The sequence below is a fragment of the Panicum virgatum genome, chromosome 6K (assembly GCF_016808335.1).
Source record: "Panicum virgatum strain AP13 chromosome 6K, P.virgatum_v5, whole genome shotgun sequence".
In the NCBI taxonomy this organism is placed as follows: Eukaryota; Viridiplantae; Streptophyta; class Magnoliopsida; order Poales; family Poaceae; genus Panicum; species Panicum virgatum.
This window is the reverse complement of record NC_053141.1, coordinates 20,320,087-20,336,414: the sequence shown is the minus strand read 5'-3', so window position 1 is coordinate 20,336,414 and position 16,328 is coordinate 20,320,087. Positions and strand designations below refer to the sequence as shown.

At 40.2% G+C, this 16,328-nt stretch overlaps 1 protein-coding gene across 1 annotated transcript; it reads left to right on the top strand.

Annotated features, from left to right (window-relative positions):
• Window positions 1-725: 725 nt before the first annotated feature.
• Window positions 726-11,783, top strand: LOC120712035 (myosin-11-like). The gene is made up of 39 exons (XM_039997720.1): window positions 726-860; window positions 1,065-1,193; window positions 1,310-1,453; window positions 1,587-1,732; window positions 1,943-2,099; window positions 2,183-2,241; window positions 2,329-2,488; window positions 2,643-2,792; window positions 2,883-3,019; window positions 3,109-3,255; window positions 3,365-3,466; window positions 3,548-3,605; window positions 3,710-3,811; window positions 4,197-4,234; window positions 4,346-4,472; window positions 4,562-4,732; window positions 4,821-4,952; window positions 5,035-5,144; window positions 5,228-5,291; window positions 5,539-5,716; window positions 5,799-6,004; window positions 6,100-6,219; window positions 6,420-6,518; window positions 6,681-6,899; window positions 7,055-7,194; window positions 7,420-7,531; window positions 7,608-7,658; window positions 7,746-7,826; window positions 7,929-8,099; window positions 8,185-8,340; window positions 9,084-9,290; window positions 9,431-9,574; window positions 9,732-9,802; window positions 9,906-10,005; window positions 10,320-10,376; window positions 10,586-10,642; window positions 10,745-10,825; window positions 10,904-10,986; window positions 11,078-11,783. Exons 1-39 carry the CDS (start codon window positions 858-860, stop codon window positions 11,199-11,201), a joined length of 4,593 nt encoding a protein of 1,530 aa, XP_039853654.1. The 5' UTR covers window positions 726-857; the 3' UTR covers window positions 11,202-11,783.
• Window positions 11,784-16,328: the final 4,545 nt, after the last annotated feature.

The following is a 16,328-nucleotide window of genomic DNA, read 5'->3' as shown; positions in this document are numbered from 1 at the left end:
AGAATTTTGCCAATTTTAAAATTTAAGCAGATATGCTAGCTATAGTGCCCCGGGTGAGCTACAGTTTAAGTTGACTAAATAGACTGAAATGCAATACGCAGGACATATGACTACTGTTTCCTTTATGAAGGTACGCCAACACGTGTCTTTGAGCCTACCCTTGATTTTGTATGAAAAGCTCAAAACATTGGGTGGAAGCGTTCAAAGAGAGAGATTTACGGAACATCTGTTCCTGCTTCAAAAACAAAAATCTAGCTTAATTATTAAAAACTTCTTCATATTGTATGACTAAATATTGTCAAGTATGGTCTTATTATAAAGATATTCATACGAAACATACAATGGTACAACCGAAATTTAATTTTTATATTCCATTTGAGATTTACTGTGTTTTCTCAAACTTGTTTTGCTGTGGCTCAGCAAAATATCTCTCTTTCATGCATATATCCCGTCCTCTCTCTCTCTTCTCTCGAGACAACAACAACTAGAAATTTTGTCGCTAACAAATGACATGCAACCCCGCCCATGCACGGATTCCCATCCTCTGGAGTAGATGGAAACCAGCGAGCGAACCGGGGCAGATTGCATGGCGCCCCGTAGAGATCGAGGCGGGGGCCGGTCATGGCTGCTCCACGTACTCCACCTCACCGCCACCCCCTCTTCCCTCTCCACACAGCCTTCTACACATCGCCATCTCCCTCTCCACTCCCCCGCTTTTGCGACGCGCCACCTCCCCTGCCCCCAAGACGCCGACGCTGGTGGTGGAAGAAAAAGGAGAGATATGAGTCCGGTTACTCCCTCGCTCATAGTATTGTTATTCAACTAATTATCCTTGATCCACACCAGGAGCTTGCGAAATGGTGAGTTCCTTCTTCTCGTCGCGTAATGTGGTGTCTAGGAATTAATGGTGGTGCGGTGTTCACCTGTTCGGGTCGTAGCTGATGCTTTTGCATATGGCGGATTTGGTGGAATGCAAATGTTTTATGAATGACTTGTCAAATTAATTCAGAAACTCTTCTAGGCGATACCTGAGATTACTGAGGCACCCAAATTTTCGGTTGCAGGGGACTAAAGTTAATATAATTGTGGGCTCTCATGTGTGGGCTGAGGACCCTGCTATCTGCTGGGTCGATGGAGAGGTGGTTAAAATCAATGGCGAAGAGGCGGAGATCCAAGCAACCAATGGGAAAAAGGTAACATAAATTAGAATTTTGCTAACTATCATTGATGGATAAGTTGGGTCTTATAATCTGCTTCGGGCTTTAAATTTGCTGTATCTCTGCTAATCAGTGTGCTGCCACATTTGTAGATCGTTGCAAATTTGTCAAAACTATATCCCAAAGATATGGAAGCAGCTGCTGGTGGAGTTGATGACATGACAAAACTTTCCTATCTCCATGAACCAGGAGTGCTGCAGAATTTGGCGATCAGATATGAGCTTAATGAAATCTATGTATGTTCATGCATTCCTGTGTTACATAGTGCGGCATGATCACCTTGTAAACGTGCTATTGTGTCTGTTGTAGCTGTCAGTTTTAGACTTTGAGTCTATGTTTTTAATGGCTGTCATTTTCTGGTGTTTGCAGACATACACCGGCAATATTCTCATTGCTGTCAATCCTTTCCAAAGATTGTCCCATTTATATGATCCCCATATGATGCAACAGTATAAGGGAGCACCGTTTGGAGAGTTAAGTCCACATGTTTTTGCTGTGGCAGATGTTGCATACAGGTAAGTCTGATAGCTAGAGGAGGTTTGAGCGTTGTTTCCAGCATGGGAAATGTTAAGTTTTTCTCGTTTTTATACTAGTTCGTTTTTTTTAAAAATACTTATATAGTTTTGTATACTAAAACCTTTAGTGAACTAATAAAATAGGCTGATAGCCAGAAACATTTAGGTGCTTTATAGAGTACAAGATGTCTCATACTTGCAATTTATTAGGGCTATGATTAATGAAAATAAGAGCAACGCCATTCTTGTGAGTGGTGAGAGTGGTGCTGGAAAAACAGAGACAACAAAAATGCTGATGAGGTATCTTGCCTATTTGGGTGGCCGAGCTGCAACTGAAGGAAGAACAGTGGAACAACAAGTTCTTGAAGTAAGACATTCAGTGCTTACCCTGCTTACAAGATAATTGTACTATTAGGTTTTTATACTTATTGCTTATTCTCTTATTTGCAGTCAAATCCAGTTCTTGAAGCTTTTGGCAATGCAAAAACTGTCAGAAATAATAATTCCAGGTAAGCGAACTCTAAATAAGTATCCCAAACCCTAGAGCTGCATATTTGTTTGGATCTCATTGTTTTCGTTCATAATGCTTCGTGCAGTCGGTTTGGTAAGTTCGTCGAGATTCAGTTTGATAAGCATGGGAGAATATCAGGTGCTGCGATCAGGACTTACCTTCTTGAAAGGTCACGTGTATGCCAAATATCTGACCCAGAGCGCAATTACCACTGCTTTTATCTCCTTTGCGCAGCACCTCAGGAGGTAAAGATTTATATTCTCCTTGTGTATTTGTTATGAGCATTAATGCACTTGTGGGTGGTGTCCTTCTCACGTATTTCAAATTTTGATTTTACTATTTAGTAGATATTTGGTTCTTAATTAATACAAACTATATCCTTTGACGTTGAACTTTCAGGAGGTTGAAAAGTACAAATTGGGAAGTCCTAAGACTTTTCACTATCTCAATCAATCAAATTGTTATGAGTTGGTTGGAGTAAGCGATGCCCACGAATATTTGGCGACGAGAAGAGCAATGGATATTGTTGGCATCAGTACTCAAGAACAGGTGGCTCAGTTATTTTCCTAAGCTCTTTTGGTATTCATTTAACTATCTACATGTTTTTCTCACTCGTCTACAATTTTAATTTGTATGCAGGATGCTATTTTTAGGGTTGTTGCTGCTATCCTTCATATTGGCAATATTGAATTTTCTAAGGGGAAAGAAGTTGATTCCTCAGTCTTGAAAGATGAAAAATCAAAGTTTCATCTTGAAACAACTGCGGAACTTCTTATGTGACTACCTATATCTTTGGTTTTGTTTCATAGTTTATGATATTACTATATGCATCTTGTACAGAGTGTTGAGGTGTATCCTATGTCAGGTGTAATCCTGGAGCCCTGGAAGATGCACTTTGTAAGCGTGTCATGGTAACACCAGAAGAGGTTATAAAAAGGAGTCTTGATCCTTACAATGCTACTGTTAGCAGGGATGGTCTGGCAAAGACAATATATTCTCGCTTGTTTGACTGGTAACATAATAATGCCATTTTGTTCTTTGTGATGAGTTTCATAGCATTACGTATGCAATACATAAAAAAGAGTACTGCATCACCAGTGTGACTCATCATTTTTCTATAGGCTTGTTGATAAAATCAATAGTTCCATTGGGCAAGATGCTAGCTCTAAATGTCTTATTGGTGTCCTGGACATCTATGGTTTTGAGAGCTTCAAGTCAAACAGGTAAGCTTTACTGTAGTTTAGTCATGTATCTACAATCCACTGTATTCTTTCTCAAAATATAACGAATCATAATTTATGCAGTTTTGAGCAATTCTGTATTAATTATACAAATGAGAAGTTGCAACAACATTTCAATCAGGTAACATTTATTCACAAGGAATGTTTCATGTGTTCCAGATCCACTAGCAATTTATCAACCAAAAGAAAACACATTAATGTGAAAATTATTTGTGTTCTTTTCAGCACGTTTTCAAGATGGAACAAGAAGAGTACACTAAAGAACAAATTGATTGGAGCTACATTGAGTTTGTTGATAATCAAGATGTTCTTGACCTTATTGAGAAGGTATACATGAAACAAATCTAAATTTAATTAGTAGTTTAATCTAAAGCTCAGAAAAGGTGGGGAATAACTTACATATACTCTTGGTTAGAAGTCAATAGCTTTTTGTTAAAATCTCCAACAAAATTGAATACATCAGAACGAGCATCTGATACTCATAAATTGATGCCACAGTAAGGTGATTCATTGGAAAAGCCCAAGCAAGGCAAAGGATCCTTGGTTTTGCTAGGGAAAGATGCTGAACTCCCTTTTGTTGTACTTGTTTTAGATGTCAAAATCTTTAACACCTAGTTTTCCAATGGATTCTCATTTATTTCTTTACATTTATTACTAGGTTAACAATAAGTGAGACTAATAACTTCTATTTTTATATTTTCCACATTTGCAGAAACCTGGGGGTGTGATTGCACTTCTTGATGAGGCATGGTATGCTCGCTAATCATCTTTCTTGTCTTTCATGTGTGATGTAGTTGAGTTTATGACCACTAAGTAGATGACAACATGATTTATCTCTCTTTTTTTTTCAATTTCATTAAGTATGTTTCCCAAGTCAACACATGAGACGTTTGCCCAGAAGCTTTACCAAACTTTTCAAAGACACAAACGTTTTGTCAAACCAAAGCTATCTCGAACGGACTTTACAATCTGCCACTATGCTGGAGAGGTAGCTTTTGTTGATCAAAATAAATTACATCAGGACATTATTCTCTATTCTGATGTTAGCCAATGCTTACGGAATTGTGGTATATTCAGGTGTTGTACCAGTCTGATCAATTCCTTGACAAAAATAAAGACTATGTTGTGGCAGAGCACCAGGAACTACTAAGTGCTTCTAAATGCTCATTCATCTCTGGATTATTTCCACCTCTGCCAGAGGAGACATCTAAATCTTCCAAGTTCTCTTCCATTGGAGCACGCTTTAAGGTCAAATTCACCTATCCCATTTATTTTCCCCTCTAGTTTTCTATTATGCATTACTGATTTTTCGTTATCTATGCTTTCCATCTGGCAGCAACAACTTCAAGCCCTTATGGACACATTGAATTCTACAGAACCCCATTATATTAGATGCGTGAAACCAAATAATGTCCTAAAACCAGCAATTTTTGAGAATGTTAATGTCATGCAACAGTTGCGTTGTGGTGTAAGTGATTTTGAACAATGATTTATGTTTTCTAAATCTGAGTCTTCCTATATATCCTGACTAAATCACATGCCACCATCAGGGTGTACTTGAGGCAATCAGAATTAGTTGTGCTGGGTATCCTACACGTCGCACGTTTTATGAGTTTTTGCATCGATTTGGAATACTTGCACCAGAGGCCCTTGAAGGAAAGTAAGTCCTTTTGTTGAATTTTTTTGGATTTGTAGTTTCTTAGTGCTTCTAAGTTCTAATAGAGCTGCTATTTTAAATATCAGTAGTACCGATGAAAAGGCTGCATGCAAGAAGATTTTGGAAAAGAAGGGGCTTGCGGGCTTTCAGGTAACACGAACTCAAATCCACTCATCTTATCGCGATATTTGTTTTCTGAAGCAAATTTAAAGTCTAACCTACATTTTAGCCATTAATGATCTAGCAAAGGAACATTTTCTGCTTAAAACTCGTTGACTTATTTTGTAGAGCTTGCTTGGATGTTTACATGCAATCATAAAAGTAGAAACAAGATTAATACAAGACCTTGATAGTTGTTGCTAATTTTCATCACATTAACATGATTTATATTTCTCAGATAGGGAAAACAAAAGTTTTCCTGAGAGCCGGTCAGATGGCTGAATTAGATGCTAGGAGGACTGAAGTACTCAGTGCTGCAGCAAAAACAATCCAGGGGAAGATGCGGACACATATCATGCGGAAGAAGTTCCTTTCCTTGAGGAAAGCATCTGTATGTGTTCAGGCAATATGGAGAGGTATGTCTGGCATATAATTAACTCTATCCCTAACATTATTGACTTAACTAACAAATTAACAATATCATGCTTTGTGTTTTAGGAAGACTGGCTTGTAAACTATATGATAACATGCGAAGGGAAGCAGCTGCCATCAAAGTTCAGAAAAATCAACGTAGGCATCAGGCAAGAAGGTCCTACAAACTCCAATATGCTTCTGTTCTTGTTGTGCAAACTGCATTGCGAGCAATGGCAGCAAGAAATGAGTTCAGATTTAAGAAGCAATCTAAGGCAGCAGTTACGATTCAGGTGATTTTGAGTTACTATAAACAATAATGCAACACATATTGGCTATTGTCTCTAATAAATAATACGTACCTGAATGCCCTGGCTCTCCATGGCAGGCTCGTTATAGGTGCCACAGGGCTCATTCCTACCATAGGAAGTTGAAATGTGCTGCCATTGTTGCACAATGCAGATGGAGGGGAAGAATTGCAAGGAAAGAACTCAAGAAACTCAAAATGGTATGCATTGTATGCTAGTAAATGCACTACTATTATGATCCTTTTCACGAAACTTTATGCTTTGAAAAATTTAGCTGCATGGCAGAGGAGAGTATATGAGAAGCATTAGGTCAATAAGTTGGGAATGAGGCGGCGCCATCGAAGAATGTAAATGGTTGTCATATCTAATGCATTGTAATTTGCTACCATCTTTACTCCAGGAAGCAAGAGAAACAGGTGCCCTCAAAGAAGCAAAGGACAAACTTGAAAAGAAAGTAGAAGAACTTACATGGCGTGTACAGTTAGAGAAACGGCTAAGGGTATTATTGTAAACATATTTGTTTTTTCTTATATCTTCCACCTTGTAAGCGCTTCTAAGCAGTAAAACATATTGCATTGTATAGTTTTGTACATGAACTGATATATTAATATATTATCTATTATATCAATTATTTAACATAAATCATTGTATGTGCATACAGACAGACTTGGAAGAAGCAAAAGCTCAGGAGTTGTCAAAACTGCAGAGCTCTATGGAAGCATTGCAAGCTAAACTGGAGGAGTCAAATACAATGCTTATCAAGGAACGGGAAGCTGCTAAGACTATTGTAGAAGCACCTCCTGTAGTGCAGGAAACTCAGGTTGTCGTCCAAGACACCGAAAAGATTGATTCCTTGACAACAGAGGTGCAAGAACTTAAGGTTTGTAGTCTGCAACCATTGTTGTCTTAAATATCCTAGCATTGCTTGTTCTATCATTTCTTCAATAACACACCACCAGATAAACCTAATCACTTTATATTTAAATGATTTAATACTTGTACCCATTTTATGACATCTGATTCCATTTTTTGTAGAACTCATTACAATCAGAGAAACAGAGAGCTGAAGATTTAGAAAAGAAACGCTCTGAAGAAGAACAAGCAAATGAAGAAAAGCAAAAGAGACTAGAAGAGACTGAAATAAAAATGCGCCAATTTCAGGACTACCTGAGAAGGTTATGCAATTCACATGCTCCTATTTTCCTTTTATGTTATTTTCACTGAAACTTCTTTCTTTTGTCCTTCTGTGCTAATCGTTGTAGTGTTTGTTTACTCTTCTATGGTTCTACCTAGCAGGTTTAACTTGGTTTGATCATTTTTTGAAAAATATGTATTGCTGTTATGTTATCCAATATCCAATCCTCACCTTATGTGTATGTGGTTTGCATATTCTCATTCAGGCTAGAGGAGAAACTCGCTAATGTGGAATCTGAAAATAAAGTGCTCCGTCAGCAAGCTGTCTCAATGGCTCCAAGCAAAATTCTATCTGGCCGCTCTAAGTCCAATTTACAAGTGAGTGTTGTTGTGTTTTTTCCCCTTCCATATTCGGATAAGCAATCAATTATTTGAACCTTTTGCTTGTTTACAGAGGAGTTCTGAAAATGTTCAAGTATCAAGCAATGATCCAAAAATAATTCTAGTGAGTTCATTTCTATACATTAAGAACAAATACTAAATTAGTGAATAGTCATCAAAATTAACCATTGTTTCTTTGTTGGTGCTTTAGGAGTCCAATAATACGTCCTCTCCGAAAAAGGAATATGACATCGACGATAAGCCACAAAAATCTCTTAATGAGAAGCAACAGGTGTGATCTGCTATCTAATTCACCCTTTATAATTATGGCATAGATCCTTTAGGTTCATTTTTCTCTTTTATCTTTCAACTAATATGTTCAGAACCTTTACAGGAAAATCAAGATCTATTAATTAGGTGTATTGCACAGCATTTAGGCTATGCTGGGAACCGGCCAGTTGCTGCTTGTATTATATATAAATGCCTTCTTCATTGGAGATCATTTGAAGTAGAACGGACAAGTGTTTTTGATCGCATCATTCAAACCATAGGACATGCAATTGAGGTTACAATGACGTGTGCAACTTTCTTACAATTATCTGCACTGATGCTCAAGCATCATAATATCTTTTTTTTTCTGCGATATCCAGACACAAGACAACAATGAAGTTTTAGCATATTGGCTTTCAAATGCTTCAACACTATTGCTATTGCTTCAAAGGACATTAAAGGCTAGTGGATCAACCGGTATGGCTCCACAGCGTCGACGATCGTCATCTGCTACACTTTTTGGACGAATGACACAGGTATATGTTCAGATTTCTGCCATCCTTCTATTTTGTTCTTCGTTAACTAAGGCTTTGTGACATACCGGCCCAACAAGGATGAATTTGAGCCCACTAGTGGTCTCACCAATATATAAATCCAAGTGCCAAGTGCATTTCAACCTCCGGGTTAACTCTTTTACGCGAAGCGAGGACAAAAGGGTAAGTGGGGTTGGTGTGGGTGCGTGTTTTACTCAACGTGCGTAGAACTTAGCCATATTTGGGACTGGGGGAGTTACAATTGGTGTTAGCCGACCCTCACGTTTACACGTGCGTGTGCGTTCTAGGGACGCGGACATGTGGCGCGTGTGGATCCTTGTGTGGTCGCACGGCAAGGCATTATGTGCTTGTACTTGGCGCATGGACGGCGTATGCTAAGAGGGAAAGTTTCTGGTCAATTGTCCTCGGGTCTTTTAGGGGTGAATGTGACATCCCGGCCCAACAAGGATGGATTTGAGCCCACTAGTGACCCAAGTATGAGTGACATGACATATGTGGGGAGTTATCCCACCTTGTTAGTTGAGAGTGAGTCTCACCAACATATAAACTCAAGTGTCAAGTGCATTTCAACCACTCGGTTAACCCTTTTACGCAAAGTGAGGACGAAAGCGTGTGAGTACATGTTTTACTCAACGTGCGAGTAGAACTTAGCCATATTTGGGACTGGGCATTACAGGCTTCATAGTTAATTAAGAATGAACCTGTTACTCCTTTTCTAATTTCAGAGCTTCAGAGGAACTCCACAAGGTGTAAATCTCTCTCTCATAAATGGAAGCATGGTTAGTGGAGTTGAAACACTGAGGCAAGTTGAAGCCAAGTATCCCGCTTTACTGTTTAAACAACAGCTTACAGCATATGTGGAGAAGATATATGGAATGATTCGGGATAATTTGAAGAAAGAGATTTCTCCCTTGCTTGGTTTGTGTATTCAGGTATTCGTGATTTCTGAGTACAGAGAACAATAGCCATATTTTTCGTACATTTTGTGTGTTGTGGGATGACCAATATGTGTACCTTATTTTGTCTATGTGATGGCTTAATGTAATTCTCCATTCTAATGCAAACACTACAGGCCCCAAGGACATCAAGGGCAAGCTTAATGAAAGGATCTTCACGTTCAAACACCAATACTGCTGCCCAGCAGGCTTTAATTGCTCACTGGCAAGGGATTGTGAAGAGCCTAGGAAATTTCTTGAACATACTGAAAGTGAACAATGTCAGTCTAAAGTTTCCTTACCTTCATTTATTAGGATAAATCTTTTAAACAGTTTCAAGGGCACTATTCATATAATTTTTTTGCGTGATTATAAGAAACTTAATTAAAGCTGTATAATGAATTCACCATGGCTTGCTTATAATTATCGCTACTGCAGGTTCCTCCTTTCTTGGTCCGAAAAGTATTCACTCAAATATTCTCATTTATCAACGTACAACTATTTAACAGGTAAAACATAAGAAACAGAGCACCTGCTTAACATTGACTTGCCAAACCTGACAAATGTCTTATTGAGTTTTCTTTGATGATGCGTCTGTCTGTCTGTCTTCAGTTTGCTATTGAGAAGGGAGTGCTGTTCATTCAGTAATGGTGAATATGTAAAAGCGGGATTAGCTGAACTTGAACATTGGTGCTATAGGGCTACTGATGAGGTATCATTAGCTATTATTTCGTAACATGTCTCGATTGATGCTAGACAATATAAATATATTCATGAAGCAAGATTGCACAAAATGTGTTATATAATCCAGACCTTATGTCCACATGTCAGTATTTATATTTATGCTTTTTTTTACAATGGCAAAATGAATTAAAGATAAGATACTCATCGCAAAAAAAGATAAAGATAAGATATTTTCTATTTAAAATACAGAATAAAGATAAAATAGAATGTGGTTTTAATGTTCAAACGCTTGCAACTAAGCATCAATATTGATTTCTCATCTAGTGCTTTTTCTACTTATAGTATGCAGGTTCAGCTTGGGATGAGCTTAAACATATTAGACAAGCTATTGGTTTCCTGGTAATTTTTTAACCAATTTCCTCCAATAATTTCTGGCATGAAATTTTTTTTGTTACCAACAAAGTAGTTAGGTTATTGCTGGCAGGAGAAGTTGTACAATGAAACATGAGTAAAGACCGTTCAAGATGTGATATAGAAAGTGTATCTTGCAGCATGAAAAATAGCCAAATCAAGAAAATATACAGTATTCATGCATATTTCTATTACAGGTAATTCATCAAAAGCCAAAAAAAACACTGGATGAAATAAGTCATGACCTTTGTCCGGTAAGGGAGAAATAGCTATTGCCTAATTTTCTTTTATCTGCTTTGGTAACAAAAGATGGATTTCCATGGAAATTGTTAACAACCTCTTGACTTATTTTTCAGGTGCTTAGCATACAACAACTATACAGGATTAGTACTATGTACTGGGATGACAAGTATGGAACACATAGCGTCTCGCCAGAGGTAAGGTTCACACCGTATTGCATTGTGTATTTCATTTCACCTGGACAAGAACTGAGTACATATGATTTATTGTATTAGGTTATATCAAACATGAGAGTGTTAATGACAGAAGATTCCAACAATCCTGTTAGCAATTCATTTCTGCTAGATGATGACTCAAGGTTACTATCTCTTTGCTCCTAACAATTGTTTGCCCTATCCTACCTATTTGAAGTGCTCTTCTTATGTGACTTTCCTTCCTCTGTAATGCAGCATACCATTCTCCGTCGATGACATATCCAAATCCATGCAACAGATTGACATATCTGACATTGAGCCACCTCCATTGATACGGGAGAACTCAGGCTTTGTATTCTTGTTGCCACCACCTGAATAGATGCGTGGCAAGAAGGCCAACTTGATCAATGATTGAACCCAGAATGATGCTTGGGCCACTATCCATACAAACCAAGATTTCTCAAGTTAAATGCCCAAAGGAATGTGGTGCATGGCTTCCACGTTAGCACCTTCGTGGTTTTACAAATAAGTTGATCATATACACCATAGCAAATGTAGCAAATTAAATACACTAGTTCTTTGTGGCATGCCTGGCCTCACCTAGTGTTGATCCAACTCTAGTCTACATAGTTGTACCCAGTGTTATTATTTGGCTTTTTGTTGCTATTCATCTTTGGGTTTCGATCAATTTCCAAAGTTCAGAGCTGTCATACGCTAGTTCAAGTCTAGTCTAGAAGGTCCTAGTGAAGTTAGTAGAAATTCACCCTTTCCTTAGGTTACTTTTAGTTTCTAGAGCACTCTAAGGTGATTTGCAAGAGCTGGGCAATAGGATTTTATTTTCCTCTGGAGTCAATGGTCCTGTGACTTTATTGTACTACAACAGATCTTGTGCATATGGCAACACTGAACACTGTAATGATGTTGATGATTACTTTGAATGAAATTAACATGCGAGTGCCACCGAATTTTTTTCTGAGTTAATTGGATTGGGGCATTATAATTTTCCCATTTTCGAAGCGCGCCATTACTATTCGTGAAACTATGCCCACACCATTACAATTCTTCTCAAGTTTGAGCCATGCCACTCTATACGCCGACAGCGTCTTAGGGCCACTTTCAGGCGTATTCGAGTCAAACGTATTTCCGTATGGAGTCTTTTGCCCTCGCCTAAAAGGATAAGGTGAGCACCTCATCTGTCCATTCGACTGCCTCCTCTGTCCATCAGCTTCTCCATCTACTTCCCGTCCCCTTCTTCTTCCTAGTCCCTAACCATAGACCACCTGCCCCTGTCCCCGTCTTCTTCCCGGTCTTGATCTTCGCCGACGACAGGGCTCTCTATCGGCTTCTCCGCTCTCCATCACCTGTGCCCTGTTTGTTTTGGGAGATGGCCAGCGGCACATCATCCAGCAAGGCTCAGATTGGTGACCTCCCTAGGATCAACTGCCCCAAGTGCAACCTCGTGGTGATAAGATGCAGAAGCAAGAACAATGATATGTACTACAAGTGCCCAAACCACTATGCGGTACGTTGGTTGCTTGGCCCTGGTTTGCTTTCAATTGCCTCTGTTTGTTGGCTTGAGCAAGGTTTCTTTTGTCGCAGAATGACAGCAGCAAATGCCCATACTACTGGTTTGAGGTTTGTTGACGCCTAACGTCACCACTGAGAGACAACGATTACGCCAGCAGACGCCAAGGGGGTGGCAGGTATTTCATGGACCACGAATAAATCCGTAAGCGCACGGAATACCGCAGTAGCATTTTACCCAGGAGTATACCGGGGTGTCATTTATATTTCCGCAGGGAAGGCGGCGAATGAAGATACATAGGCTATTTAATGAACTTAATCTAGATTAGATATTCAATTGCATAAATAGGGATAAGATAGATAATATGGTAGGAGGTAGTGTGACACACACACAAACTATCTTCAAAATAAATAAATAAGAGAAATGCTATAGGCAGGGAGAAAGGCAGAAGCTAGAGTCAGATGTGCTAGGCTAGCTATATCTATGCTATCTTATGGTTAGATTGTCAGGGATTAAACTACACACCCATGAGTCCGCTATCTAAATGACGGGAGGAGTCCGTGCACCCAGACGGTTTTATGTACCTCCTACTCCCCAATCCGAACGTGGAGGACTACTAGGGCTAGAACAGGGCTGTGACCACCGGCTACCTCTACAAACCATGGAAAAGGTTGACATCCAGCAACACTTAACTAGTCTAGACACCATGTCTACACTAGTAACCGATACTCTAGTGTCCCGCGCAGAGCCCCCACCCTCCGGATGGATAGGCACCATACTAGAGCAAATATACGAATACTGGAGGGGTTGATAGAGTTCTAAGGCTAATATGTTAACCATCGCAAGCACAGGGCGATCATGCAATGCAAGCATCGAATGATAACGCAACCAGATCACGAATCATATATCCGATAACTTGGAATATACTTCAAGCAGATATCGGTAACCATAGTCTAATTTTATTACAAACAACCGAATATTACAAGAGAGAACTAGAGATGAATCCATACCAGAACTCCCGAGCAACTCCGGGGACTTGATGACTCCTAGACTTCTCCTAAACTCCACTAAGCCTATAGACTAAGCAAGAATGCCTTGAGATGAGATGTGAGGTGAGTGTGTGTTCTAGTCTCTACCCCCTCCCATTGTATTTATAGGAGGAAGCCATGGGCTGAGACCTGCAGAACCGACATGGGGAGCCAATGAGGGAGTGCCACGTAGCTGAGCTAAGGCGGTGGGGCCCATGGGCTGGTCCGACGACTAGGGTGGTCGGCCGACGGCCCATGGCCACAAACCGCCCCCAGCTTCGGCTGGTGGGTTGTCCTGGGCTGCCTTGTCTGATTGTTGACGGTCACTAATGACCTATTTTGACCGTCAACTCCTGCACAAAATTAAACCATAATGTGGAATAAATGATAGGATAGACTTATTTACTAACGAATTTCACAAATGATGTTCTAGAATGTGTGTATGTGATTTTTAGCTAATTTTGCAGCATAATGGTGTGGCATGATCCAAGACACGACGTTCCAGCGAATCAGGACGCGACACGTGTCAGAACATGGAATGGAGGGCCCACTAAGCAAGAAACCGATATACCAGAAGCCAAGACCAGTGCCAATAACAAGTGGGCCCCACCGCCTCAAGTTTGCCACGTGGAGCTTGCTCATTGGATGTATAGGTCGGTTCTTGGAGGTACACCTGCAGATAGAGCTCCCCTTGGCCGTGGCTCCCTCCTATAAATACAAAGCGGGGGGTGAAGGAATGAACAACACACACAATACAACTCAACTCACCTTTCTCCCTTGGAGCTTGAGGCCTTCATCCTAGATGCTTAGGTAGTCTAGGAGGTGTAGAAGAAGAGAAGGAGAGTGAGGAGGAGTCGGGGGAAGTGCCGAGTTTGTCGGCACTCTTCTCCGCTTATATCTCGACGGATGCTTATTCGGTTGTAAGTGTTCGAGACTTTCTTATCTAGAATTAGAGTTTAGATTGCAAGTTATCATCTATGCCTTATATAAGTTGATGTGTATGCTTAAAGAGTAGCATTTGATCTTAGCTTAAGACCCCGGATAGAAAAGGCAAGTCTTGGCCAGGGCTAAGGTTAGTAGGGAATAGCGTAGACGTGGTGTCTAGGCTGCACTATACCACTCAGTTGTCTGATAGTCCCACGGTTTGCAGAGGTAGCCGGCAGGTGGTGATAGCCCTGTTCGAGCCCTAGTAATCCTCCACGTTCGGATATTGGATAGAGCATGTATTATTGGAGCTATCGGCTTGTATAAGCCGGTCGAAACCAGTAGCTCGAAGTATAACGGCGACGTGATCTCTTCTTCTAAACATAGATTCTAGATCTTAGAAAGTCTTCTCTGTCCTATCCTTCCTACACCGGCGTGTGTGTCCTTGGATGAGCCTGAACCCGTAGATAGTGCACTCACATTCCTTAGTGGATACGATACCCTGGAATACTCTTGGGTGAAAGCTACAGCGGTATCCGTGCGCTTGCGGATTTTATTCGTGATGTTACAAAGTGCCAACACTGATCCCCATTGGTCGAGTAGATGACCCAGAAGCAGCCGACAAAGAAGAAGAAAAAGACACCTGTCAAGAAGAAGCTGAAGAAGGTTGCCAGCTCACCTGAAGCAAGAGTGGTCAGAAGCCTAAAGTGCTGGCTTGGCGTCGAGTAGATGACCCAGAAGCTTATCTGGGCTTTTGATGGTCTAAGATGATGTGTTGTTGCTAGCCAACTCATGAATTGTGCCTCTTGCGAACTATTAAAGTAGCACCTGATTTATCTTTTGTGGTCATGATCATGATGTGTAGACATGTTAAGTAGCACTGGTATGTTATGTTGCATGGACAAAACCAACTTGTTATGTTATCTGGTGATTTCAGATTAATATGCATGTTTGCTCATCTGATATGTTATTATCGGAGGCATGCAGTGGCAATGTTGTATCGACTCACAAACATATGAAACATGTATCATTCATTAAGATAACAGCTACATCCACCCTTCAGGGTTCAGATAACCAGTGCTGCAATACATATCATCCACATTGAGATGAGGGTTCAGATAACCACATTGCCATGAGGGTTCATATAACAGCTACCATTACAATGCCAACTAAACTAGGATACCCACTAAACTAACAGCTAACCTAACTAATGCGACAAGTAAGCACTGGTGAGGACTTATTTCCCTTAGCAATCTCTTCCTTGATCTCTTCCTTGACGTCCATGATCTTAACCATCATTTGAGCAAGCTGGGCCTTCATTTCAGACATCTGGAACTTCAACTCAGAGATCTCGAGCTTCAGGTCGTCATTGACCTCACCTGCTGCTGATTTCACTTCTTCTGACGAAATCGGATTCATCAATTCAGGGTGATTCGAGCGCAGGTATTCCACATAGGAAACCTTGTTGACTCTCACTAACGACCATTTCTATGCGTCAAATTGATCAGAAAATCATGAGATTTTGTATTTCTTACATGCATCTTTATCCAAATAAATCCTTAAACCACACTTTACTTCTAGAATATGCAAGATGTGTTTTTGAGCTAATATGCAGGTTGCAAGCACACTTTGGCTCGACATAAAATCACAGAAAATATCAAAGCATGGATGGAACTCTGTCTGCATATGCTACTCTGAACATGGCAACAGAGTAGTAATGGTGAACAAAATCCTTGATTTGCAAGCCTCTGTTGGACAAGATCCAAGAAAGTGCATGTCTACATGGTTTTCCACTGACCTGCCAGCCAAGAGAGCATGCATCACGACATTGGCTTTCAAGTTATACTTCCTCTATCGGCTGCCCTTCTCCTATCTGCTCTTGTGCATGCATGGGAAGATAATGGTCAACACAGTGTAACTCATCGGCTCCAATTCTCTAAGTAGGCCTTTAAAATAATCCACAGGTGATAGACTTCGACCAATACTAGCCATGAAAATTCCTGTCAGCTATCTAGAAATAGCCGATGGA